Below are 26,642 nucleotides of genomic sequence, written 5' to 3'. Positions count from 1 at the left end.
GGGGACTCCATCCTAGCTTGGCTGGCTCATCATGGCACTGGTTTGACCAGAGTGAACTATATGGTTTAACTTCATTTCTCTAGGCTAACCTAAGGACTTCCAGATTCTGTAGCCAGATGACCAATAAATGGTTACTTGGCATTGGAAAGGCTTCCTGTGTCTCTGTAAATACTCCCTGAGAGCACTGGTCCCTAAAGTGGCACAGTACAGGCCTCCCACAAGTCTGGTTGGGTGGATTCCCTGCAGGGAGCCAGAGAGAAAGGCAGGAAACACTGGTGCCGAAGGCCTAGTCTTGAAGACCATGGGCCTGCCCCTATGGAACTGTGTGGGTCCTTGGGGCCCAGTACACTAATGGGGTAGCTCCCAGGAGACGGAGGCATAGACCAGACCCAATGACTTTGTGACAGGAGTACACCTCAGAAAGGAAAGGAAACTAAAACGCCAATCCTGCAATGAGACCTGCGTGAGTACAGGAGTCAATATGCATGGATGTGACTACAATATCAGGGCCCAAGGCCTGGTTTACATTAGGGCTGTCGATTAATCGCAGTTAACTCATATGATTAACTCAAAAAAATTAATCACGATTAAAAAAATTAACCACGATTAATCAAACTCTTAATAGAATACAAATTGAAATTTATTAAATATTTTGATGCTTTTCTACATTTTCAGATATATCTATTTCAGTTACAACACAGAATAAAAAGTGTACAATGCTCACTTTATATTAATTTTTATTACAAATATTTGAATTGTAAAAATGATGTAAAAGTAGTATTTCAATTCACCTCACACAAGTACTGAAGCGCAATCTCTTTATCATGAAAGAGCAACTTACAAATGTATTTTTTTGTTACGTAACTGCACTCAAAAACAATGTAAAATTTTAAAGCCTACAAGTCCACTCAGTCCTACTTTTTGTTCAGCCAATTGCTCAGACAAACAAGGTTGTTAACATTTGCAGAAGATAATGCTGCCTGCTTCTTGTTTACAATGTCACCTGAAAGTGAGAACAGGCATTTGCATGGCACTTTTGTAGCTGGTGTCACAAAATATTTATGTGCCAGATGCGCTAAAGATTCATATGCCTCCTCATGCTTTGGCTATCGTTCTAGAAGACATGCTTCCATGCTGATGATGCACATTAAAGATGCACATTAAAAAAAAAAAGCATTAATAAAATTTGTGACTGAACTCCTTGGGGGAGAATTGTATGTCTCCTGCTCTGTTTTATGGACATTCTACCATATTTTGCATATTATAGCTGTCTTGGATGATGACTCAGCACATGTTGTTCATTTTAAAAACACTTTCACTGCAAATTTGACAAAATGCAAAGAAGACTGATACCATTGTGAAGTTTCTAAAGATAGCTACAACACTCAACCCAAGGTTTAAGAATCTGAAATGCCTTCCCAAACCTGAGAGGGATGAGGTGTGGAACATGTTTTCAGAAGTCTTAAAAGAGCAACATTCTGATGCAGAAACTACAGAACTCAAACCACCAAAAAAGAAAATCAACCTTCTGCTGGTGGCATCTGACTAAGATGATGAAAATGAACATCTGTTGGTCCACACTGCTTTGGATCGTTATTGAGCAGAACCCATCATCGGCATGAATGCATGTCCTCTGGAATGGTGGTTGAAGCATCAAGGGACATGTGAATCTTTCGCGTATCTGGCATGTAAATACCTTGCGATGCCAGCTACAACAGTGCCGTGCAAACGCCTGTTCTCACTTTCAGGTGACATTGTAAACAAGAAGCAGGCAGCATTATCTTCTGCAAAAGTAAACAAATTTGTTTGTCTGAGCAATTGGCTGAACAAGCAGTAGGACTGAGTGGACTTGTAAGCTGTAAAGTTTTACATTGTTTTAGTTTGAATGCAGGTTTTTTTGTACATAATTCTACATTTGTAAGTTCAACTTGCATGATAAAGAAATTACACTACAGTACTTCTATTAGGTGAATTGAAAAATACTATTTCTTTTGTTTTTTACAGTGCAAATATTTTTAATAAAAATAAATATAAAGTGAGCACTGTACAGTTTGTATTCTGTGTTGTAATTGAAATAAATATATTTGAAAATGTAGAAAACATCAAAACTATTTAAATAAGTGGTATTCTATTATTGTTTAATCACACGATTGTGATTAATATTTTTAATTGCTTGACAGCAATAGTTTACATATAAAGTCTCAACAGTTTCACTAAAGCTCTGAAGTTAAAACCAATTTAATTAAAGCCACTTTGTATGTAGACACTCATATTAATTTAACTTACACAAAATAAAATAGGAGGGAAGGTACAGTATTTAAGAAGTCGGGGGAGAACAATTTTACAAAACAATGGATGAGGATGGGGTGGGGGCAGCAGGAGAGGAAAAGGAAAAAGCCTCCTGAAAGAGAGAAAAGGCGGTTTTATAGAAGTGTATTTAGAGCTGGTGAAAGGTGCTGGTCTGACAGCCCTCAAGACTGTCAGTCTCCACTTCTCTAGCATGGGCAGCAGCACCAGCGTGCCCATGCCCTAGCATATAGGGACCCTGACCCGTTCTGGGAGGGTGGGGGGTGGAATCTCAGTGCTAAGTCAGTCCTTAGCCCTGCTGCTTGGACCCCCTACCTGCTTACTATGCTTCTGTGCAAATGGGGCTAGTCCCCCAAAACCCAACACATTCCTCCTCTGCCACTGGTACCTCGCCAACCCAGACGGGATCCCGTGTCTCCCTGGACTGGAGATGCCCAAAGGACGAACTGGGATTGCCTTTTCTGGGACCCACCCTCCCCAGGGCTCAGTGTGGGGGGCATCGGGCTCCTCCACTCGCCAGGACAGTGTCTGCGACCTAACCGTCCCCTGGTCGCCCCCCCCGCACCTCACAACGGGTCTCCCCCAGACAGTGACAGGCAGCTCCCTAGGACCCTGTCACCCCACACCTTGTCAGGCTGTGACCTGGGTCCCCCTCCAGGACCCCAGGGATGGGGGGGCAGCCCTGGGGGTGGCTACTTCCCCCAAAGGGCGGGGGGCCTTGATGGGGTCGTCCCCTCCCCCAAAAGGGGGGGCAGTTTGGGATCGGCCCCTCCCCCAACACTCCCTCTGTGGGGTGGGGTGGGGGGACAGTCCTGGGGCCGGCTACTTCCCCCAAAGGGGAAGGCGTTAGTGGGGTCGTCCCCTCCCCCAAAAGGGGGGGCAGTTTGGGATCGGCCCCTCCCCCAACACTCCCTCTGTGGGGTGGGGTGGGGGGACAGTCCTGGGGCCGGCTACTTCCCCCAAAGGGGAAGGCGTTAGTGGGGTCGACCCCTCCCCAAAAAGGGGGGGCAGTTTGGGGTCGGCCCGTCCCCCAACACTCCCTCAGGGAGCCGGGGGGGGGCAGCCTGGGGTCGCTCCCCAGAGGACGCAGCCCCTGGGGTCGGGGCCCAGCAGGACGCAGCCCGGGTCCCCCGTTCGCGGGCCGGTCTCAGCCCCGCTCCCGCCCAGGGCCGGGGCCGCACCTGGATGTGGCGGCAGGCGGAGGCGGCCTGTCTCTGCTCCTCCAGCCCCTGCTCCAGCAGCCCCAGCCCCAGCCCGAAGGCCAGGCTCAGCCCCCGGGCCCCCCGCGGGCCCCGCAGCACCAGCTGCCGCCGGAGCCGCCCCGCCAGCCCGGACACGGACTCGCGGAGGAAGCGGTAGCGGGCGGGCGGCGGCGGCGGTGGCAGCAGCCCCCGGGCCGCCGGGGCGGGCGGCAGCCGGGGCGGCCCCCAGCGCAGGAGCAGCCCCCGGCCCAGCTGCAGCCCGCGGCCCAGAGCCTGTCGCAGCGCCATGGCCCCGCTCGGCAGCGCCCGCCTCGGCCCAGGCCAGGCCCGGCCCCTGGTTACCCGAGGACCCGCCCGCTGTGACGTCCCGGCCCCTGGTTACCCGGGGACCCGCCCGCTGTGACGCGCCCGGCCTGGGGTATGTGTGTGTGTGTGTGTGTGTGTGTCAGTCACGGCAGACGTGGAGTGTGTTGGGGGGTGGGGTCACTACGGGTAGGACCAGGCGTAGGGTGTTGGTGTGTGTGTCACACTGGGTACGGATTGTGTGTGTTGGGCGTGGGGTGTGTGTGTGTCACTCTGGGTACGGGTTGTGTATGCTGGGCGTGGTGTGTGTGTGTTGCTCTGCGTACGGGTTGTGTATGCTGGGCGTGGTGTGTGTGTCATTCTAAGTACAGGTTGTGTGCTGCGCCTGGTATGTGTGTCGCTCTGAGTACCGGCTGGGTGCCGGGCATAGTGTGTGTGTGTTACTCTGAGTGTGGGTTGTGTGTGTCAGCCCTTTTGCTGTGTGTCAGTCTGGGCTTTGGGTGTGTGCTCTGCATCAGGGTGCATAAAAATCAATGATTTTTTTTAAAAAAATGATTTTTTTTATTTAAATCAGATTTTTTTGATAAAATGCTTTTTGAGGAAAAAGCCTATCTAAAGATAGTTTTAACTAAGCTACATTATAGCTCAAAGATATCTCATCATAGAATAGGGATTATAAATTCTAATTCTATAGTATGAGACAATATATTCATGTAATGTTTAAGAAAAGTTTTATAAATGAGTTCTAATAGTACATGGATTAGGGACCCAATTTTATGGGGTTCCACAGGCTTCTGTATAGATTATTTAGGTTAATCTTTCTATGGGACTCAGTGCTCAGTTTAGAAGATACCATCAGAGATGCTTAGTTTTGCAGTTCTCAGACTGTGGATTTGTGTCTCCAAAGGTAACATGCTTGTTAACAGCAAAAATGTTTTTAAATAAATAATATATAGATGTGAGAAATAACAGACCTCAACCCTATTGTCCCTCTGCAAATTTGTGTACACAGAATCAATCCCTTACCTCTCTCTAAAAGTGCAAAGTTTCAAAAAAGTTCAATGAATAGATTGTTGGGGACGGAATAGGTGTGGAGATAAATGTGAGAAGTGAGGGACATATGCTTGTTTTGTTAAAATATTATATGTTTGCTGTTGAAGAAAAAAATCCAGAATACTTAATGTTGTTGTTTTAGTTAAATAAAACAATTTAAATGTCTGTCTGGTGATGTTCTCTTCCTAATACAGCATGGCAAGAAAATCCCTCAAATATTACTGATTAACCTGTTGAATTGGAGATAGTTCATCTCCCAATGACTTCATAAATATCTTCAGTTACCTTTGGTAAATGAAATAACCAAACAATCATTCATTTTCTGATATAGCTGTAAAACTAATTTGAAAAGTTTTCAAAATAAACCACTGTTTAAAAATGTATAGAGTGTACCTTCTAAAAATGAAACCTACATCTATCTCTGAGTTGTGAAGAATATGTATTAAGGTTATAACAACCAACAAGAATGCACTTTTAGGTAGAAAACCAGGATTAAATCAAGTCTTCCTGACTAGTGATTTAAATCAATTTGATTTAAATCAAATCCACCCTGCTCTGCATGCTGTGTGTGTTACTGTGAGTACAGGTTGTGTACTGTGTTACTCTGGGTAAAGGTTGTGTATGCTACAGGCAGCTGTGTGTTGCTCTGGGTATGTATTGTGTACTGGGCATGGTGTGTGTTGGCCTGGGTATTGAATGTGTACTCTGCATGCTCTGTGTTGTGCTTTTTGTGGATTGCAGACTCTGCTTGGTGTGTGTTGCCCTGCGTATGGACTGTGTATGCTTCATGCTGCCATGTGTTACTCTGCATATTCTGTATTGCCCTGGGTATGGATCTCTTCATGAAGTATGGTGCCCTGGGTATACATTGTGTACTCTGTATGCTGTCGTTGCACCAGGGATCACTGCTGTATACTCTCTTGTTGTGTAAAAAGAAAAGGAGGACTTGTGGCACCTTAGAGACTAACCAATTTATTTGAGCATGAAGCTTTCGTGAGCTACAGCTCACTTCATCGGATGCAGTGTTACACTGAGGGTAATACTGAATGTGTACTCTGTTATGTGTTACTCAGTGTTGTGTGTTACCTGAGGTATGACTGCATATATAGCTTAAATGCTGTGTCGTTCTGTTTTACCGCTAAACTTCTAGGAACTAAAACCACACACGAACCACACGAACCGCAGTAAAACCACACACTTTTGTGTGGCTCTGTTCTGTAATAAAACATCAGTTTGATGGAGTAGTGGAATTAGTGACCACATTTATTCTGTTTGGACATTTACAGTAACATATAAATAACCAACAGTGCTTCATGATTAGAAAAATTAACCCATTTTTGTTCACTTCAGATCATTTCATTGTGCCTAATGTAGCATAGTCATAACATCATATTACTCTTGAGACAGAACTTCTAGGGTATTGTCTGGTTCTCACCACTACGTTCCCTTTCCCATCCATTCTCACACACACACACAAACAAATAAAATCAAGAAAAATAAACTAAGGGTAACTAAGAGGAGGATGTTCACAAAGTGTTGAAAATTAAGTTACAATAAACAGCGTAATCTAAATTGCCCAGTTTACTATAGGCTGTTGCTTACTAATAACCTGCTTCATATATGAACAAGATAGTCTACTTTGGATTTATTAAACCTTTAGTTTCTCTTCTCTCTTATTTAGTTTTTCTTCTTATCTTTACAAATAACTAGTTTACATTACAGAATTCCTGGATTTGTATGATTTATTGATCTGTGCAATTTTGATCAACAGTAGTGATGGGCCAGAATTAAAACTCCGTGTTAAATTCTCCTCCATTGGAACTTTAGAGGTTTGCATAAAATGAGATCTGGATCCCAACCAGAACTCAATGAATCTTTAGTTTGGTTGTTCTCTAATCACTAGTAAAGAAGTGTACAGCATATAACTTGAGGTAGGAAGATGTGGGGGAGAAGGTGCCCCATTGTATTTGAGTAATATGCTTTAGAATAATGTGGACCCTCTAGTGTATTAGAACTTACATTCTGACCTTATATGAGACTCTTAGGCCAGTCTCAGTTAAACCAGTATAAATCTGGAGTAACTGCATTAATGAATAGTATTTGGCACTATAAAAGCATTTCTCACCCAAGTGTCTCAAATCACTTTGCAAAAAAGGTTAATGCATCATTATCCAGGTGAGGAAACTGAGAAACAGAGTGGTCACGTGACTAGTTCACATGGTTTCGATCAACGGACGTTTTCCCATCCAAAATGTTTTGTTGACAAATTTCCAACCTGCTCTAACCATGACATCATACTGCCATGTCTGCTAAACCGAACTTCTGAACGTTTGGGATTGGCCGATTCACAGTGAGGCAGATCTGGTTCTTGCCACCCCTTCCCCAGGCCTAGTACAAATGGAAATTATTTGCACTGGAGTTCCCTGAAGATTAAAGAAGTTGAATAACATTCCCTAAGAGGCAGAGTTGGGAAGTATCTGAAATAAATCTTTGTCCTGCAGACAGAAAGCATATGATTGTCTAGAGGTTCTTTACTGCCATTGCAGATCTCTTCAGAACTTCTTCAGATCTTCTGGTCCAAATGACAGGGGCAGGAGCTCTTGAAGAGTCTTGACTATATAGGTCCCATCTGGCTTTGTCATGTAAATGTCCCAGTCTCTACTGAACTAGAAAAAGAGTCAGAGAACTGTCTGTGAATCACACTTGTGCAGAACTGTGAATTGTTCATTGGTATTTACCCAATAGTGAAAACTAGTTAAATAAACCATAAGCAGAAACAATATGTGTGTTTTAAAAAAATGTGGTATCTGTCAAAGTGGCTGGCCATTCTTTTTATGTTTCATTGTCCCATATGATGGTCCTGCACTTCAACCCAGAGGTGGCTGCATTTCACGGGTGGGTGAAGCAATTACTGATCTTTTTATTATATTATTTTTATAGTGCACACAGGCCCTGATCCTGTGATCAAATGTGTCTTGTGCCCAGGTAGATCCAAATGTGGGATCAATGCCAAAGCATGCCCAGCGCTTTACAGATATGCAATAACACAAAGTCACTGCCATGAAGAGCTTACTGTTGAAGGCCATGATCATGCAAATTATTCCTTATGGGTTGATCCCTGCACCTACGGGGAGTCCGCTTTGCACAGGCTCAGGAATCTACCCACCCAGAACTTCAGGAGCAGAAGCTAAAAATGCAGTCATAAAAAGAGTCACACTCCTATAGCTAGTCTTGCACAGAGTCATTTGCTAGAATATTTGCAGAAAGTGGGGGGTGAACACAGTTAAAGTAAAAAGAAAAGGAGTACTTGTGGCACCTTAGAGACTAACCAATTTATTTGAGCATGAGCTTTCGTGAGCTACAGCTCACTTCATCAAAATGAGTATTCTGTTAACTTTTTTTTTACTGCAGCCGGCACCTGGCCCATTGCCCATTAGATTTTGCCATTGTTCGGCATGTTAACACTTGGCTATTTGGCTTGTGTTTGGTTTGTTTCACCATCTTCCTTTTTTCTTTTTGTTTATTCTTGTTGGGGTTTGTTTGTTTGCTTAATGCTTTTGTATTTTCCTAACATTAACTTTGCCTATTCAGACCCCTTTCTCTCCCTGTTCCTATCCTGAGCCTTCTGCCGTGTTTTACACCAAGAGCTCCTTAACCCTCCTTCCAGCTCCCTGCCTGAAGGTCACATCTGACCACTTGTCCCACTTTAAGCTCTTGGCAAGTTCTTAAAGCAACCTCTTCCTTGGTGCAAAGTTTGGAGGCCTTTATAATATAAGCACATTAATGAAACTCTGAGCAACCTTTTAAAGCCTCTACCAGTTGCTAGATTAGAGCCTGATACTTCATTTCTTGGAGAGCCAAAACTGGCTTAAACCTCCAAAGGGAATTTCAGATGCATAAAGTACACGGGATCAGGCCCTCAGGGAACTTTACCTTTGAAATAATGCTGCTTATCCATGTAGGGAATCTGCCATCAGTTAAACATTAGCCATTGAAGTCATGCTGAAAACATTAAAAGCAGCTTCATGAAGAAAATGAACTCTGTGGAGCTCCTAAGAGCCCTGTGTTTCAAAATACTATAGCATTCTACAATAATGGCCCTAAATGCTGCAGGCTGAATCTCGAGCTGACTTCTGCAGATGGGCAGGGCCCAAATGCAATGGAAATGTTGCATCCTTGCTGCATTGGCAGACTATGTAACACAGGGAGCCCCCAGGCTGAACTCTGAACCCCTCCTGCATCTCTGCAGTCCACGTGGCCTCAACCAGAGTGGGGTGGAGGGAATGGATGCTTTGGTGACATAGCTAATAGATTTCTGCAATGCCCCAGACCCTGTGCTTGAGGGGAGCACCAGTCCTTATCTGATACTTCCCCCAGTATCCACAAGCTGAGTGCCTAGAAAACCCCAAAGTATATGCTGGGGCCAAGGATTCCTTGCCTCATCTCTGTCATGTTTCCGTGCATTTTTACCTGAACAGAGCCCTTGCACTCCAGCTTGGCTCCCTTTTCATGCTTTGGTCCTGGAATAATGCAGTTGTGAGCTGTAGGGTCAAATCTGGCTCTAGTGTAAGCTGCATTGAAGCCACACCTACTTACACCAGAGCTGAACTTTCCTTCTGTTTCTGCCCTTGAAAACACACTGTGGTCAGCACTCAAGGGATTAATATTGTTTCCAAACTTGGAAGCCCTTGTTTACTGACCCAAGAGCTTCCCTCTCCTTTTGTCATTCTCTACATTCCCAGTTTGGTGCTGTGGGGTGCAGGAAGTGGGATGCTCACAATTTTGCACATCTCAGAATGTTTCCTTACTCTGCAAACTTTTGAGCTATGTCCCCTGACATTTCAGAGTGAGCATTCTGGGGTCTGAAAGAAACAAATGTTCTCACCCAGGCAGGTGGGTGGGAATTAAAGCAGTTTAGTTTCAGCTGTTGAAAAAGAAAGCAAAAGTTGTTTACCTCTCTCATTACTTGTCTGCAGGCCCCACAGGGCACAATAAAGTCATCTTCAGTGTTGCTATCGAAGGAGAATAGAATGCAGAGGTCAGTCTAGCTCATGATGGAAAAACTGTCTACAGTTAATGCATCAGATAAATAATGTAGTTAATGCATCAAATAATAACAAACAGTAGTTAGTAAATAGCACTTTGATTGCTCTTTCTACCCATAAATCCCAACGTGTTTTGCAAAGGAGGGTCAAGATCATTGTCCCTATGTGACAGACGGGGAAACTGAGGAAAAGAGAGGTGAAGTGACTTGCCCAACGTCTCCCAGGGCAGTAGCTGTGACAGATAATGCAGCCCCACACATTGCGGACCAGATTGTATTAAATCTATGAATGGTTTATGTATGATTGTGTTGTACTCTATGGGGGAGGGCTATCAGAGCACCTACAGGAACTAAAGACCGTGTTGGTGATGGGATGTGTGTGGGGGGGGTGATTAAGGCAAGTCCCTCTCTAGAAGTTCTTTAACATCAGTGAGGTACCACTCCCTGGAGTGGTTTGCACATACTGATTCAAATTGGGTTTTCCAAAGATTAGCATACAAAGAAAGGACTTTTTGGTATAAAGGGATGCCCTTGAACTGATACAGTGCTTGCCTACTGATCCAGCAAATATACAGGACCAAAGGGGGCCCCACCCAGGCGGAAGGGTTGGAAATACTTGGGCTTACTAGGGTCTCAGAAGACTGATGAGTGACTCCTGTTATATTTGGTGTGTGTTTTATTGTTTTTATTATGGTTTCTCTGTGGTGCTTTTACCTTAAGAATAAATGTGCTCACTCTGTAAGGCATTCTCTCCAGCCCTCAAATCATTTTTGTGGCTCTCTTCTGCACCCTCTCCAATTTTTCAATATTTTTTTTAAAATGTGGCCACCAGAACTGGATGGTGTATGCCAGTATTGGTCTCACCAATGGCGTGTTCAGATACATTCACCTCTCTCCTCCCACTCAGTACTCCCCGGGTTATACATCTGAGGATGGTATTCGCCCTTTTTGTCACAGCATCACACTGGGGACTCATGTTGAGTTGCTTGTCCACTATGACTCCTTTTCAGAATCACTGCTTTCCAGGATACAGTCCCCCCTACACAACAGCACACAGGGAGGTTCTATGGAGCTGGGCTCCACACTGCACAGGGTTCAGATGCAGGGAACATTACAAGGCTGGGAAAATCCACTCCAGGCTTTTACTAACCGGACCTGCAGTAAATCCCCACAGATTTGTGTGTTTGGAGGGGTGAGGGTGGGAGGGTTGATACCACATGGGCAGCAACTTTCTCCCTGGCCATGACCTTGTCATGTCTTCCCAAAACCCCCAGAGGTTTCCGTGGAAAGAGGGGATGTTGCTATTTATGTGCATCTCATCCTCTTCTGCATACATTGGCCATTCTGTGCTGGTATTTATTCCGTTTTCATCCTTTACTGGGAGAACCCCATAGGGAAAACACTGGCCCATCAGTTTGGACTTTACTAGGATTCTGACACCTGTGTATCTATCTCCAAGTATCTGAAAGGTGTGAAGATCAAGGAAGGCATAAGAATCATTTGGTGATGGGGGGACATAAGATTATATTACTAGGAGTAACGGGGTGAAGTGAAAGAATGGTGCATTTCAAATGAATATTAGGATCAGCTTTCTAACAACAAAGTCTGTTAGGATGTGAAATACCCTCCTGAAGGAGGTATTGGAAGGCATTTAAAAAACAAGCCTGGACAAAGCACTCAGGAGTACCTCGTAGCTAACAACTCTGCACGGGATGAACTACATAACCATATAGCTTTTACTCATTTCTAGTGTTGATGATCATTGTGTGTAGACAAGGGATCTTCTCCTTAGCAAGCACCAGGTTAATATAAATATAGAAACCTGCTCATTATCCCTAGAAATATTCATTAACATTTGAAAGGAGAGACTAAAACAAAGAGAGGATGTCGGGTGATTGTTAAAATTCAAACCTACAATTTCTCTCTCTTCATTATCCTTTTTCATGAATGTGGCCCCTTTGTTCTGAATAAAATTAATTCCTTGGCTCTGGTTACTGACATGGATTGTTCCCAAGTAGTATAATTTGACATCTCTTCTGCTTTTAGTCTATTAGGACAAAATGTTCTCAACAACTCCTCACTTGCTCTGTATCAAGCCAATAATTAGGAGCCGATAGACACATCATAGAACATAAGCTCACAGTAAGGACGAACTAAATAGCAGCCTCCAGTTTTAGGTGACCAATTTGAAAGTCTCAACTAGGTTTCTGGGATGGTTGCATTCAATCTTTAGTTAAAGGCCCACAGCTGATTTTTGCATCTCCCTTGGGTGCTCACTTGGGCCTGGATTGTGCAAACTGGACCCCTGTGCCCCGCTGAGTACTGTGAGGTCCTGCACAGATCAGTTTGCGGGATCAGGGTCCCTCAAATGGTCCTACTCACTTCTGTGGGACTATTTGCATGAGTAAGGGCTGGCAGGACCCGGACCTCAGTCTTAAAAGCGGTTGCAATGTAGTTTAATGATAATCTCGCAAAACAAAACTCTCTAATCACTTTTTTCTCCCAGTCTTCAAAGTTGATGCTGCAAAAATTAGGTAAAAGGGAAAGCTCATTTTGAAAGGATGGCAATTACCTCTTGCCACCACCGAGAGCTGTATGTGCCTGTGTGTTTAGAGCGCACGAAGTAGAGAATTAGAGGAAGAAAAGTGCTGCGCAGGTTTCCTGTCCAAGCACATTCTGAAATGATTCAAAGGGATATGATTCAGAGCTGTGACTTACCTAGCAATGGCCATGGCTCTGAAATTCACGTACCCTTCTGATACGGCTTTCTGAATGGCGGTGCGTTCAGCACATATCCCCAGGGGGTAGCAGGCGTTTTCTACATTGCAGCCTAAAGGAAATACAGAGCACGTTGTTACTTTTCAGACTTGTCTGACAATAAATACAATCTCGGCTACCGATGCAGTGCCCTTCATCCAGGAGTGCTCTACAAGGTCACGGACAGGAATCACTGCACCCAGCACTGGGGTGGCATATGCACAGCCGCATGACACAGCAGTGTGAGGGGAAGTGGAGAGCATGGTGCCCAGCTGAAATTGCAGATGGGATTTAGGGAGGCAGAATGTAATTACTCACACTGCAAAACGGCCAGACCCCTATGGGCTAAACCGCCTAATTATGCCCAGCTATGAGAGCACTGTGTATCTGAATACATGTAAACACAGAGTTAAGGGATACAGTGCCAGTAGATGGCCCTCAAAAATACATAGCCGAATTGTTGAGTTTTGTAGGACCAAGAATACTTTTTGTAGCACACTGCAAATGGCTTCTTTTGTGCAGCTTTTTACATTAGCTCTTAAAATGCACTAGTACAGGGGTAGGCAAACTACAGCCCAGGGGCCACATCCGGCCTTCAGACATTTTAATCTGGCTCTCGAGCTCCTGCCGGGGAGCGGGGTCGGGGGCTTGCTCTGCATGGCTCCCAGAAGCAGTGGCACGTCCCCACTCCGGCTCCTATGCATATGGGCAGCCAGGGGGCTCCACGCACTGCCTCTGCCCCAAGCGCCACCCCTGCAGTTCCCATTGGCCAGCAAACAGGGCCAATGGGAGCTGCAGGGGCGGCACCTGCAGATAGGACAGCGCACAGAGTTGCCTGGCCATGCCTCTGCATAGGAGCTGGATGTGGGACATGCCGCTGCTCCCGGGAACTGCTTGAGGTAAGCGCCACCCGGAGCCTTGACTCCAACCCCCTCCTGCGCCCCAACCCCTTGCTCCATCCCTGATCCCCCTCCTGCCCTCCAAACCCCTCGGTCCCACCCTCCTGCACCCATGAGCCCAAACCCTCAGCCAAAGCCCTCACCCCCCAGCTGCACTCCTGCCCCAGCCTGGAGCACCCTCCCACAGCCTGAACTCCTAATTTCTGGCCCCATCCCAGAGCCCGCAGCCCCAGCCGGAGCCCTCGCCCCCTTCTGCATCTCAACCCCCAATTTCGTGAGCATTCATGGCCCACCATATGATTTCCATACCTAGATGTGGCCCTCTAGCCAAAAAGTTTGCCCAGCCCTGCACTAGTATAACATAAATCAATATTTAAAATAAATAATAATTAATGACATGGGACCTGTCAAGTTTCCTTCCCCACTCTGAACTCTAGGGTACATGAAAACCCCCTAAAACCTGCATGAAAAACCCCCTAAGCTTATTTTTACCAGCTTAGGTTAAAACTTCCCCAAGGTACAAACTATTTTACCTTTTGTCCCTGGACCATATTGCTGCCACCACCAAGCGTCTAACAAATATAACAGGGAAAGAGCCCACTTGGAATGTCTTCCCCCCCCGCCAATCCCCCCAAGCCCTACACCCCCTTTCCTGGGGAAGGCTTGATAAAAATCCTCACCAATTTGCATAGGTGAACTCAGACCCAAACCCTTGGATCTTAAGAACAATGAAAAAGCAATCAGGTTCTTAAAAGAAGAATTTTAATTAAAGAAAAAGTAAAAGAATCACCTCTGTAAAATCAGGGTGGTAAATATCTTACAGGGTAATCAGATTCAAAACATAGAGAATCCCTCTAGGCAAAACCTTAAGTTACAAAAACAGGAAAATACATTCCATTCAGTACAACTTATTTTATCAGCCATTTAAACAAAACAGAATCTAACGCATATCTAATTAGATTGCTTATTAACCCTTTACAGGAGTTCTGACCTGCATTCCTGCTCTGGTCCCGGCAAAAGACAACACAGACAGAGAGAGCCCTTTGTTCCCCCCAGCTTTGAAAGTATCTTGTCTCCTCATTGGTCCTTTTGGTCAGATGCCAGCGAGGTTATGTTAGCTTCTTAACCCTTTACAGGTGAAAGGGTTTTTCCTCTGGCCAGGAGGGATTTAAAGGTGTTTACCCTTCCCTTTATATTTATGACAGGACCTTTTAAGGCTATAGGCCAAATTCAGCATTGGTGTTAGCTGGCACAACTCCATTGAAGTCAATGGAGTCATGCTCTTTAAGCTTGCAGCGAATTCTGACCTTCAGAAGACAGTCCTTCCAGCACTGGGATTCCGCTACCACCACAACAGGGGGCGGGTATAGGACTGACCCAGACAGAAGAATTCACCCACTGAATTACCAGCACCACTTTTAACAGCACTCAGAATTGTGATAGCAGCTCCCTCTCTTCATGCAATCAGCAGAATCCTCCGTTCAATGGCATTCAATGGGGTTAGCTCACCAGAGTCCCAAAGTTAAAGTGCATTTCAGTAGTTTTGGCCATTCAGCCTTTGTCTTTCTTTAGTAAAGAGACTGAGAGGCCTTCCCCATCAGACCGTATGAACTGGAACCGTAAACCCGCTGAACATTAAACCCCACCAAATGAGGGTAGACCCATCCCCACCCCCGTATTCACTCACTATACCCAGCATACTGAACATAGCTGTTGTGTGGATAACTTACCCCATATCTCGATGTCTGTACTCTGACCGGTTAAACTTTTCCCCCAGTCGGGGAGATTGCAGATTATTATGTGATCCTTGCTCCACCAGCTCCTAAATCGAATTTTGCACCCCTTGATAATCTGTACCTTACCCCCTGACAACCAGAAACTTCTATGCTTGAACTCTGTACCGTTCCTTATTTCAACATTGCCTCAATAAAATTATTAAACCTGTTCTTTAATTGCCTCCTTGGATGACTGCTTTGTTATGGGGATGCAGGTGCAAGGTATTTTATACAGGGTTTGTTATTTTAAGTACTAAATGGTCCTGAGACAGCAAAGCACTTAAGCACGTGCCTAATCTTAAGAAAGCAAGTAAAGTTCAGTATGTGCATAAAAGTTTGCACGATCTTGAGCCCTTGATTTGCATAAGTGCTGAGCACCTGCGACTTCAGCTGAAATCAATGAGCCCCGCAGGTGCTTAGCACCTCTGAAAAGTAAGCTGTAAAGGCACACTGCAGGTTTGCTGATGAAAGGAAGAAAAAGGATCCTGAAGGCACAATATCCAGACTTTTTCCCATTGGGTAATTATTTGCAAATACACCTGTACTGCCAACAGATCCCGGTTGTCGACGGGGGGGGATCAAACCTGGGACCTCTGGAGCTGAGTTCATGAGCGGGATCGAACCTGGGACCTCTGGAGCTGAGTTCATGAGCCTCTACTGCATGAGCTAAAAGCCACCTGACTCTTAGCTAAGGCTGCAGAGCAGACTCATTGAACTCCCTCGAAGTGGACTCAGTGCCACGAGGTGAGACAAACGCCACACCCAGAAGGTGTATGTGTTACACATATTTTTCATTATTCACTTAGCTCTAACCATGAAACCTTCAGAAAAGTAGGTAGGTCTGCCCCTGAGCCCTGCTGGCTCCTGTCAGAAAGGGAGGTGAAGTCTCCTGGCTCCCCTCTTTTTCATTCTCCCGGAAGTGAAGTGATAGTGCTGGAGTCTCCAAACCCATCTCTTTTTGACCCTTTCCTTCAACAGGCCCCAGTTTCTGATTGCACAGGGACCTGGGAAGAACCCCCAAGGGCCATCCCCATCCAAGGCAAGATCAGGCATGTCTCCCAGCCCCACAGCATTGTCTCTTTTGTCACTATGACAAAGAGATGCCTCATAGTTCACTATCCTAAGAGGAAATCCCCATCCTGCCCAGACGTCTCAACTTTGCCCAGACACAGAGGAAACCTAGCCCAGGCTTAGCCAGCATCACAGCGGAGCTGTGACTCCAGTGGGCTCTCCCAGCCCTGACTTGTTTTGCAGCAAAGATTTGAATGCAGTCCAGGAGATCAGACAGTAGCCTCTTGTTGCTCAGCAAGGGAGAGCAATATGGCACAGGCAGGCAGGGCAGAATGGCATAGTCAGTGCGATCTGCTCTGACCCCTGACATATGCAGGATTGCCAGCCTCAGCCTTTCAAGACTCATGATTCTTTGCATTGCAATAGCAGTTAGGAGCCCCAGTTATAGGCCAGGACCCCACCGCACTAAGTGCTGCACAAACACAGAATGAAAAGATGGTTCCTTCCTGAAAGCTTACGTTCCATAAGACAAGAAATGGGCAGATATAGACAGATGGGAAAGTACCAGGAAACTCAGACAAAAATAATGAGTCAGGCCCCCCAGATTGGCTTGAAAATCATAAGATTCTAGCAGTAGTAGATGTGGGGTCTTTTTCTTTGCTTCCTGTGTTTTTGAGCCTTTGGGGGTCACTTTTTCCAAAAACTTTTGTCTGCAGCCGTGAAGGCTAGAAATGTACTATTACAAAAATGAAAGCTGAGGTTCTCTCATGTCTAGAGGAGCTGGGCTGTTGGAAACATCGTGAGACTTGTAAGAGAAGCTCAAGGGCTGGCAACGCTGGTGAGTATGCCGTAATTTCCATAGCCTGTGGGCCCCGGCAGGGGCACAAACAAGATGGAAGCAAGGGGCTTCCCGGTTTAGTTTCTCTTGCTAGTCCAGGGCTGGAGGAGGAAGGCAGGCCATTGACAGAAAGCAGAACCAGAGACGGATTATAAACTGTGACCCAGTTTGGAAAGGACGGCCCAAATCCAAACCAGCTTACAGCTGCACAAGGCCAGCACCATATCTTGGGGAAGCAAAGGAGGACGACATGAAGAATACAGGGCAAGTTTGCTGTACAGGATTTTGCTTGTGGCACAAACCAGACGCTGCTATCAAACAGTCTCTGCCTTTTCAGGGAGCCCTGACTCCACTGCCTCTGCCTCTGCGTCTTCAGAGACACCTGAATCTCTGGGAGAGCATCGGGCCCAGCTCTTCAGGAGCTGAGGTGTTACCGTATGGGGAAGCGCGGTCCTTACTTACCAGAGAAGATCTTCCCATCGCAAGTCAGTAGCGCTGCTCCCACTGGGAAGTGACTATATGGACAGTAAGCAGATTTCTTTGCTTCCTTGCAGACGTTCAACAGGAGTTGAATTTGCTCATGTCCCACGGGGGAGGCTGTTGAATTGGAGACGTTCGGATGATTCCCCCTGGAACAGTCGTACCGCACCTGGGCCATGGTTACGCTCACGGGTATCTGCAGGACTTCTCCTTTTTGCAACTGCAGCCAGTGAGGGGAAAAACAGGTTTGAGCAAGAGGAAGTGCCAGTCTCCACTCCTGAAGAAAGTATGTGTGTAACTGTGTGTGTGTGTGTGTGTGACAAACTGACTCATAGTGTGGACGTGGTGGATGTGTCTCTGAGTGCCAGTGAGTGGAGGATTTGCATGTGTCTTCCTCCTGAGTGTGTGTGTTGCAATTCTGCTCTCTCACTCTCATCCTCTGTCAGTGGCTCTGTGATTTTCCTGTGTTGCGCATCCCTCTAGCTCAGGAGTCTAACGGTCAGCTCAGCTCTCACTAAGTGCGAGGGTGCGTTCCCAGGCCTGGCTGCACTCTCCCTCTCAGAGTGTGGAGGACAGGGTGGAGCCATGGGCAGCTTGTGAGGCGTGCTCTACGGTCTCACCAGTATCTCTGCACTGGTGCGCGCGCTGTCTCCATGAGGTGGGTCCAGAGCAAATCAGTGCACCTGATCTCCCTCCTCTCTCTGCAATGGAGCTGTCCTTCTCCACCCCGGACAGTCTGTCTCCCCGCTGCTGTACCTCTGTGGGAGCAAGCTGGGGCTGAGGATGAGCATGTACCTTTGGTAGGACCCTCTGCTTGAAAAGGAGCTTTCAGGGAAGGAGCCGTCCCATGACAATGCAGCAACAAAGAAGCAACAAGCTCCAGCTTGGAGGGCTCTGCATTCATCCTCACAGCGACAGGCTTCCCACACGATTGGCTAAAGCCTGCAATGCCCTGGCCGCCTGGCTCTGATTGGCTCTGCATGAGCAAAAGCAGCTTCCACCCTCTGAGGTCCGAGCTGGTTCTCAAAGTGCCTTTCGGCTAGTGGAACCGCTGGGGAGCTGTCAGAGAGTGCCACCCAGTTTATGCCCAGCTCTGCAGTCCCCCCCTCCTTTCAGTGCATCAGCCTGGGGCATTTTGCCAGGAGGTGAACTGGCATTGGGAGGAAATTCAGGGGGCGCAGAGGAAAATCTGCAGGAAATACCAGGACTACAGAAATAACAACGCGGAGTCCTTGTGGCACCTTAGAGACTAACAAATGTATTTGGGCATAAACTTTTGTGGGCAGTAATCCAGTTTGATGAGGTGGGTTTTAGCCCACGAAAGCTGATGCCCAAATAAATTTGTTAGTCTCTAAGGTGCCACAAGGATTCTGCGTTGTTTTTGCTGATACAGACTAACACGGCTACCCCTCTGAAAAAGGACTACAGACATTCAGTGACAAACCCGAGCTGAAGGTGAGAGATAGGTAGGCCAGGGAGGCTGGAACAGTTTTTATAGTGGGGGTGCTGAGAGCCATTGAACCGAACTGTAAACCCTGTATATAATGGAAACCACTTCAAGCCAGGGGGTGCAGCAGCACCCCTAGGTCCAGCACCTATGAAGACTTGGAAAGATTACATTTTTATCAATATCTGTCAGTAAATGTCAATTTCCCCATAAAAACACAAACCAATGGAATAATATTTCCAGCAATAATCATCTAAAATGTACAGATAGGCAAAGTAAGAAAAACGCTGCTTGGGAACGCATTAGGGTTTGATTTCAGCATATTTAATGTGTATATTTTGACATGTGACATTGTCTGATTGTGTCTAATGGTTATAAAGGTTTAACTTTTTGAATCTCGGGGTCTACGGTCATTAAATAATTAATATCTGATCTCCCTTATTATCTGACACATCCCTTCCCCCCCCATGATTTCCCACAACTGTGAAAATTTAAATTGGAAAAAAAATGCTTAAAAATACTCGATATTATCCATCAAAATGATAAAAAAAATAAAAATCAAATTCTGCCAAGCCTAGAGACAGGGCACGTTTGCCAAGAGTTCGGTACCCAAACTGAGGCAAGGTTTTCAAGAGTGCTCAGGAGCCAGCATGTACCCCTGCTTAGGGTGACCAGATTGCAACTGTGAAAGAACAGGGGGTGGGGGGTAATAGGTGCCTATATAAGAAAAAGTCCCAAAAACCAGGACTATCCCTTTAAAAATGGAACATCTGGTCACCCTACCTGCACCGAGCTCTCAAAAATTGGCCGGTAGGGCCCAGTTATCACACGTCCCGAGCACCCACAACTCCTACTGAAAGCACAGAGAGTGCTCGGCAGCTCTGTGACTCTAGGCCAACGTGTCTCACGTGTGGCCAGCGTGGACGAAGCATCGGCCCCTCCCTCTCCCTCCTTGTTGCTCCTGGATGAGGCGCCCCTGCACTGCCTCTGGAGAGAGGGGGGGCACAACGCTGCAGGAGCAAGGTGAGTTCTTGACGCACCCTCGGGGGACGGGGTTTGGGCAGCAGGCTGCAGTGGTGGGACTTCAGGATCCTGGCTGTGCGGCCCCGGGCTCCAGCTGCGGGGCAGCAGGTACTGACCCCCCCGGCTCTGGCCACGCGGCCCTGGCCTCCAGCTGCGGGGCTTCAGACTCCAGCCCCTGGTTCTGGCTGCGTGGCAGCAGGAGCTGGCTCCTGGCTCCAGTCCCGGGCTCCTGCCGCGCAGTGGCAGGCATTGGCCACAGACGCCGACGCCAGCCCCGGCCGCAGGCTCCAACCACAAGGCTTTGGGTGCCAATCCCTGGCTCTGGCCACGGGGCAGCAGGTGCTGATCCCCGGCTCAGGCCACAGAGCTTAGTCGGCCTCTGGTCCCCAGTTCCGGCCATGCAGTGGCAGGCACCGACCGACTGCTCTGTTCCAGGGCTCTTGCCACGCGATGGCAGGAGCTGACCCTGGATGCCAACCCCTGGCCACACAGCAGCGAGTGCCGACTCCAGCCACACAGCAATGGCGAGCGCTGACTCCTGACTCCAGCCACGCACTCCTGGGCTCCAGCATCCAGCTCTGGGTTCTGGCTGCGGGCACTGAGCCCCAGCCCTGGCCACAGGGCAGCAGACACCTGGCTCTGGCCATGCAACAGTGGGGCTCATCACCCATCCCCATTGCCCCTGTGTCCATCCAGGTCCCCGCTGCCTCCCACAGCAACTGTCAGCTATATCCAACACACCCTCCCCACCAGAACCCTGCTGCCGTCTTGGCCTTGCATCCATCCCCGCCATTGTCCTGGGCCACCACTGCCTCCCCTGGCCCCGCATCCATCCCACCATCGCCTCTGGCCCCTGCTGCCTCTCCCTTCAGCCCCCCCATCCAGGGCTCAATGGGTCCTGGGGGCTTGCTGAGAAAAGTGATATTAACAAACATGCAAATATCACGTTTCACAGCAGACTTACTAGCTAGCTGTGAAAAGTGATACTGGTATGTTTGTTAATATCACTTCTCATAGACTCCCAGGTAGCTACGAAGTGTGCTCTGATATTAACAAATATACAAATATCACTTTTCATAGCAAGCCCCAGGAATTATTAAGCCCTGGATGTGTGAGGGGGGCCACTGAAGGGGAAATCAGCATTATTTTTGTTATTGAATCTGCCAGAAAAGCCTACAAATATACATTACAATGATTTGGATGTGAATCGGTGCATATATAATTGTCCTTCCTAAAGTTAATTAAGTATTTTAGGCGGAAAGTGTCGGTGCAGCCACCAGTGAGTGTATGGGTGTAGCTTTCTGGTAAAACTGCAGTGCTCAGCCAGGCATGCCCTGAAAGATGCTATGGTTAAATATTTCTGTGACCTTAAAGGACTCCCTCCCACAGACCAGATTTTGCAACAGACCTGACCTTGGGTTCTTCTCCCTCGAATGAATAACCCTGACAATTCAATGAATTCCTCGGGGCCGGGCAGGGGCTCTACCTGGGCCCCTACGAACAAGCATGGCGGCATTTGACATCCCATTGTGCTCGCTACTCTGATATAAGTGGCTAGACAAGGTGCATAGAGGGTGAGGGGAAGGGGAATAATTTGACTGTTTGGGAGGCAGTGTGGGAAGGTCGGGTCATAGGACTGGGTTGAACCTCAGGCTGGGGAATTTTCTGTGTACTTTGTGGTTATAAACACTAACCCCGGAGGAAGACACCTTGCTGACTGCAGCTGTTTTCCTGCTGAATCATTCTGCCAGCTTACCCTGTGTATGAGGAAACAACTCTCTCTCATTAGACTGTCCCTCAATAAGGCCACCTCGGTGATTTACAGGCAAAGTTGAATATCTAAATAACTAATACAAGGGCTACTGTACTGATCATACTATTTCAGCTGCTGTTTATTCCATTAAAAATTACTCTCCCCCCCCCACCCCCCATTAAAGCATGGAGACTTCTGATTCATGATGATAAATGCACTTGTTATCTCTGAAAGGTTCCGTAGAAAGCAGGCAGTCATTCTGCTCCTGCTTGGCATTTAGCTGGATGGTTACTTTTAATGATAGCATTTTGCCCAGGCTCAACCCAGGAAAGGCAAGTTAGCTCCAAAATGCAGCTTTAACCAGTTATTGCTGTTATTATGATCTGTTGTATTGCCGTGCTGCCTACCAGCTGCAGCTGGGATCAGAGCCCTCTTGGTGCTAGGCGCTGCCCAAACCCCCAACCCAATTTTCCACTGAAAAGGGGTTCGATGGAAAATGTTCGACCAGCCCTATAAGAAAACACTCTCTGCCCTTAGAACTGTACCATTTAAATAGACAAGAGAGAGAAAAGGTGGGAGGGGAAAACCATGGAACAGAGTGTGGATGTGACTTACTCAAGGTCGTGCAGCAAGGCGGAGACAGCACCAAGATTAGCAGCCTGGCTCCCACCGTTGTGCGGTACCCATGGGAGAACATTGCCTCTTCAGAGATAGAGTTACAGTTTTAGATGAAAAGAAATTTACACTCTAAGTATCAGTTTTCCTAGAATTTTTTTTAAAATTTTTCATCAGACAATTGAAAATTTCCTGGCCAAACACTGAACAATGTCTGATTGTTTTATTTTTTATTAAAAGTCAAAATTTTCCACTGAAAGCTTTGATGAAAGCAATTTTTTTTCTGTTTTAATTGAAATTCTCTGCAGAATTTTTTCCCCAACCAGCTCTAATCCCTTGCTGGGTGTTTGTGCAGCACCTAGCACAAGAGGGCTCCGATCTTGGCTGCAGCCTATGGTGGGGGGCTGCTTTGTAATGAAGACTTCACTTTCAGTTTAAAATGCAGCTACTTAGGAAGCCCAGGGCTCAGGATCATGGTACATGGAGAGCACATAGAAATAGACAAGCAAGTACCTCAGAGGTGCAGCATGGGTGTGAAAGATGGCCAGGGGGCAACACCAGGGTCCTTCACCATGGGAAAGTCACTGCTTGGACTCTGACGCAGGCTCAGGTAGAGGGGGCTGAGCTGAGGGCTCAGTGCCTGTAATAATTAACCAACAGGATCAAGAGCATTATGGGTAACCCAAGTGACAGGTAAAATGAACAGGTGTGTCAGATGAGAGCAGAGTAAGTTCCTCCTCCCTCCGTGAAAAAGCCCCTCCAGGACTTCTCCTGGAATTTCCTAATAAACCCAGGCCAACTTCTGCCCTCCTTGAGCTTAGCCTTTCATGCCTCTTGAATCCCTTTTGCTGTTCCTCCACTGAACACCGCCCAGGGCTTTCTCCTGGAAGTCCGGATTGTGTCCGTTTATCAGGGCTTGCCCCTGCAGCTCGCTTCACTCCCAGTGACTGCCCTAGGTCTCCCTTGGTTGCTTGCCAGCCTTCTCTACTCCGGCTGGGATCCCAGCTGGTCTATTGACTTTCTCTCATCCTGGAGAGTGACTGCAGACTCTCTCCTTGCCTGCAGCCCTCTTCTGCTGTCAACTTCCTCAGTTTATAGTCCTCTGCCAGCCCCTTCTCTGCTGAATTTCACCCTCAGTTAAGCCTGCCTCTCCCAGTATGTCAGCTGGCTTCCCACATTAACCCTTTTAGAGCCTGGGTGATGTGCACACCCATCATCACACTGCTATCTGACTGGTTTGCCACACGCTGCGGGAAGCTGTGTCCAACCTGCCTTGGCTGACACACATCTCCTGGGAGCATTCAGTTAACCAGCTATTGCCCACGGCTGGAGAAACTTGTCGTCACCCACTGCCAGTTATAGACCCTGTTCCATGCCACAGCAAGTCAAACGCTGTGGCTGGATAATTTCACAGCCATTGATAACATTTGCTTTCATGGACGGTGAGATATTCCTGTCTCACGGAATCAGATCTCATGTTTCAAGGCTTCTGCTGATTACCTGAGGGTCAGGAAAGGCGTTTCCCCCTCTAGCCACAGCACTGTACCATTGGCTAACTCGGGTGGGCAAACTTTTTGGCCTGAGGGCCACATCGGGTTTCAGAAATTGTGTGGAGGGCCGGTTAGGGGAGGCTGTGCCTCCCCAAACAGCCAGGCATGCCCCGGCCCCCACCCCCTATCCAACCCCCCCGACAGTCCCCCTGGGACCCCTGCCCCATCCAACCCCTCTGTTCCCTGATGGGCCCCCCACCAGGGACTCCTGCCCCATCCACCCCTCCTGCTCTCTGTCCCCTGACCGCCCCCTGCCCCCCTACCCCCCACCACCCCATCCAACCCCACCTCCTTCCTGAATGCCCCCCCGGACCCCTACCCCATCCAACCACCCCTTCTCCCTAACCGCCCCCGGAAACCCTGCCCCCATTCAACCCTCCTGTTCTCCGCCCTCTGACTGTCCCAACCGCTATCCACAGCCCCAGCCCCTGACCACCCCCCGTACTCCCCTGCCCTCTATCCAACCCCCCTCCCCCGCTCCCTGCCCCCTTACCGCGCTGCCTGGAGCACCGGTGGCTGGAGGCACTGCAGCCGTGCCGCCTGGCCGGAGCCAGCCACGCACCACAGGGCACAGAGACTGGGTTCAGCCGGAGAAAAGCGGGGGCGGGGGCTAGCCTCCCCAGCCAGGAGCTCAGGGGCCGGGCAGGAGGGTCCCGTGGGCTAACTGCATTGTAGGAAAGTTTCCAGTTCACCTCCTTCTGGAGCATTTCAGGATTGGTCACTGCCAAGGGGTAGATACTGGACTAGGTGGGTCACTGGCTGGATCTGTTAGGCCAAATCTATCCAGTGTTCCTATTGCCGGTGGGACATTTCTTCACATTCGGTCTCCCGGTGAGGAATGGCATAGTCCAAAGAGGACTACAAATCATGGTCTGAGGAAAACATGTGTCAAGATGCTCTTACTCATACAGGAGTGGATCCTGTTGTCCTTCCTAGTGCCTGGGGGGGGGGGGGGGGGCATGCACAGCTGCTGCTGCATGACAACGAACTGTGTCTTGTCTCAGGTTGGGACGTTCTGCTTCGAGCTACCAGGATCACACTATACCCTGCTCCACAGGATCCTTTCTGCATGTGTGTGAGAGAGGGCGGGAGAAACACGAGAAGGAAGAACCAGGACCAGGGGTGCTGGAAGAGGGAGGGCCAGGGTGCCAAGCTCTCCCACTTTTCACCAGCTGAAAAGGCGAGCGACAGGAGAGAGGAGGCAGAGAGGAGCGAACAGAGTCTTGGGGGGGAAGCAGCGGTGTAGGAGTGGGGCCTCAGGGGAAGAGGCAGAAGGGGGCGGGGCCTGGGGAAGCAGCGGGGCCAGTGGCCCCCACCCACTTTTAGGGAGCTGCTGCCGCTCCTGAGCAGGACCCTGTGACCTAGGGTCACCAAGAGGCATGGTCAGATCTCCTTTCAGGGATACAGTCCCATGTTGTGTTTCTGGCCTGATACTGCGAAGTGCAGAGCTTGTCCTGTGACATCCTGAGCACTCCTGCCCAAGGCAGTGGATGCTGCTCAGCACTTCCCACGGCTGAAGCCCCTTTTTAAAAGCTAATGTCCTGCTGAAATTCAAGTCACGTTTTATCACCAACTTTCTTAGCCCGTGAGAGCTGGAATTAGCCGAGGAAGAGAACGGTTAAAACCTTCTCTTCCCCATTTCAGTCATGTCAGGAGAGATTATAGGAGAACATTGACACCCCCAACCTTCCTGATATACTCCCATTCTGTTCCATGCCTTGGTGGGCTGTATGTTGCCGCTGCACATCTCCGCAGCAGATTTAATACTTTTATTAAGATGATGTTAAAATAAAAAGAAAACGGTACAGAATTTAAGCATAGAAGTTTCTGGTTATCAGGGAATAAGGTACAGATTATCAAGGGATGCGAAGTTTGGTTTAGGATCGGGAGGCGTAAGGAATACATAATCTGCAATATCCCTGATTTGGGGTAAAATGTTAACGGGTCAAAGTACAGACACTGAGATATGGGGGTATGTTGTCCCAATAATGGCTATGTTCAGGTGTAGAGTATAATGAGTGGATACGATGATGAGGATGGATTTACCCTCATTTGGTGAGATTTAATGTTCATTGAGTTTATGGTTCCAGTTCATATGGTCCAATGGGAAAAGTCTCTCAGTCCCTTTCTTGTAGTTGATGCACAATGTCATACCGGCTCACACCTCCTGGTGCTGTTGGTGGCCAGTGATGTGTTCGATGTAGATGTCCCTGGACCATTGGATGGTGTCCAAGACAATGAGGTGCCGCATGAGCCGTGCGTAGCGTCAACCGATCCCACAGGTCCGCAGCATACGCTCGTTGCAGGGGTCCCAAGCGCCCAGGGCTTCGACGATCAAGGCGTCCATCTGCACCTCGTAGCCCTTCGCTCTTGGGGTGTCGGCCAGGGGGGGCGTATTTTTCCAGCTTACGAGCTCGGGCTTCGTGGAAGGCCGGGATCCTGTTCTCAAAGGAGACTGTGACATCGACGAGGATGATCTTTTTCTGGGCCTCGTCGGTGACTACCACATCAGGTCGCAGCTGGCTGTCAGTACCGGGGATGGCGCAGTTCACAGCGACCTCCCGCAGCTGCAGTGCGATGGCTTT

General features: G+C 47.9%; 2 protein-coding genes across 3 annotated transcripts in view; both read right to left on the bottom strand.

The window, feature by feature from the left end:
• PINK1 (PTEN induced kinase 1) overlaps positions 1-3,808 on the bottom strand; it is a 58,303-nt gene extending 54,495 nt beyond the window's left edge. For both annotated transcript variants that reach the window (XM_077837524.1, XM_077837523.1), the window contains exon 1: positions 3,489-3,808. In XM_077837524.1, coding sequence (XP_077693650.1) covers positions 3,489-3,797 — 309 coding nt within the window. In that variant the 5' untranslated portion in view covers positions 3,798-3,808. The remainder of the gene's footprint in view (positions 1-3,488) is intronic.
• Positions 3,809-7,417: 3,609 nt separating this feature from the next.
• On the bottom strand, positions 7,418-18,105 carry CDA (cytidine deaminase). The gene is made up of 4 exons (XM_077837576.1): positions 17,652-18,105; positions 12,628-12,739; positions 9,820-9,877; positions 7,418-7,531 (listed from the first exon to the last, which is right to left on the bottom strand). Exons 1-4 carry the CDS (start codon positions 18,103-18,105, stop codon positions 7,418-7,420), a joined length of 738 nt encoding a protein of 245 aa, XP_077693702.1.
• Between the last annotated feature and the right edge of the window lie 8,537 nt (positions 18,106-26,642).

Source organism: Eretmochelys imbricata, chromosome 18 (assembly GCF_965152235.1).
Source record: "Eretmochelys imbricata isolate rEreImb1 chromosome 18, rEreImb1.hap1, whole genome shotgun sequence".
Classification (NCBI taxonomy): Eukaryota; Metazoa; Chordata; order Testudines; family Cheloniidae; genus Eretmochelys; species Eretmochelys imbricata.
The sequence above is the reverse complement of the archived record's forward strand: the minus strand, read 5'-3'. Positions and strand labels throughout refer to the sequence as shown.

Bases quoted from the DNA above. Each gene is read 5' to 3' on its own strand.
- CDA (XM_077837576.1), bottom strand. From the start codon at position 18,105: ATGAGAGTGAGAGAGCAGAATTGCAACACACACACTCAGGAGGAAGAC. The intron at 12,740-17,651 runs GTAAGTAAGGAC...TATTTCCTTTAG, and splicing joins CGATGGGAAGATCTTCTCTG to GCTGCAATGTAGAAAACGCC. The intron at 7,532-9,819 runs GTAAACAACTTT...CTCTTTTTCTAG, and splicing joins GCAGACAAGTAATGAGAGAG to TTCAGTAGAGACTGGGACAT.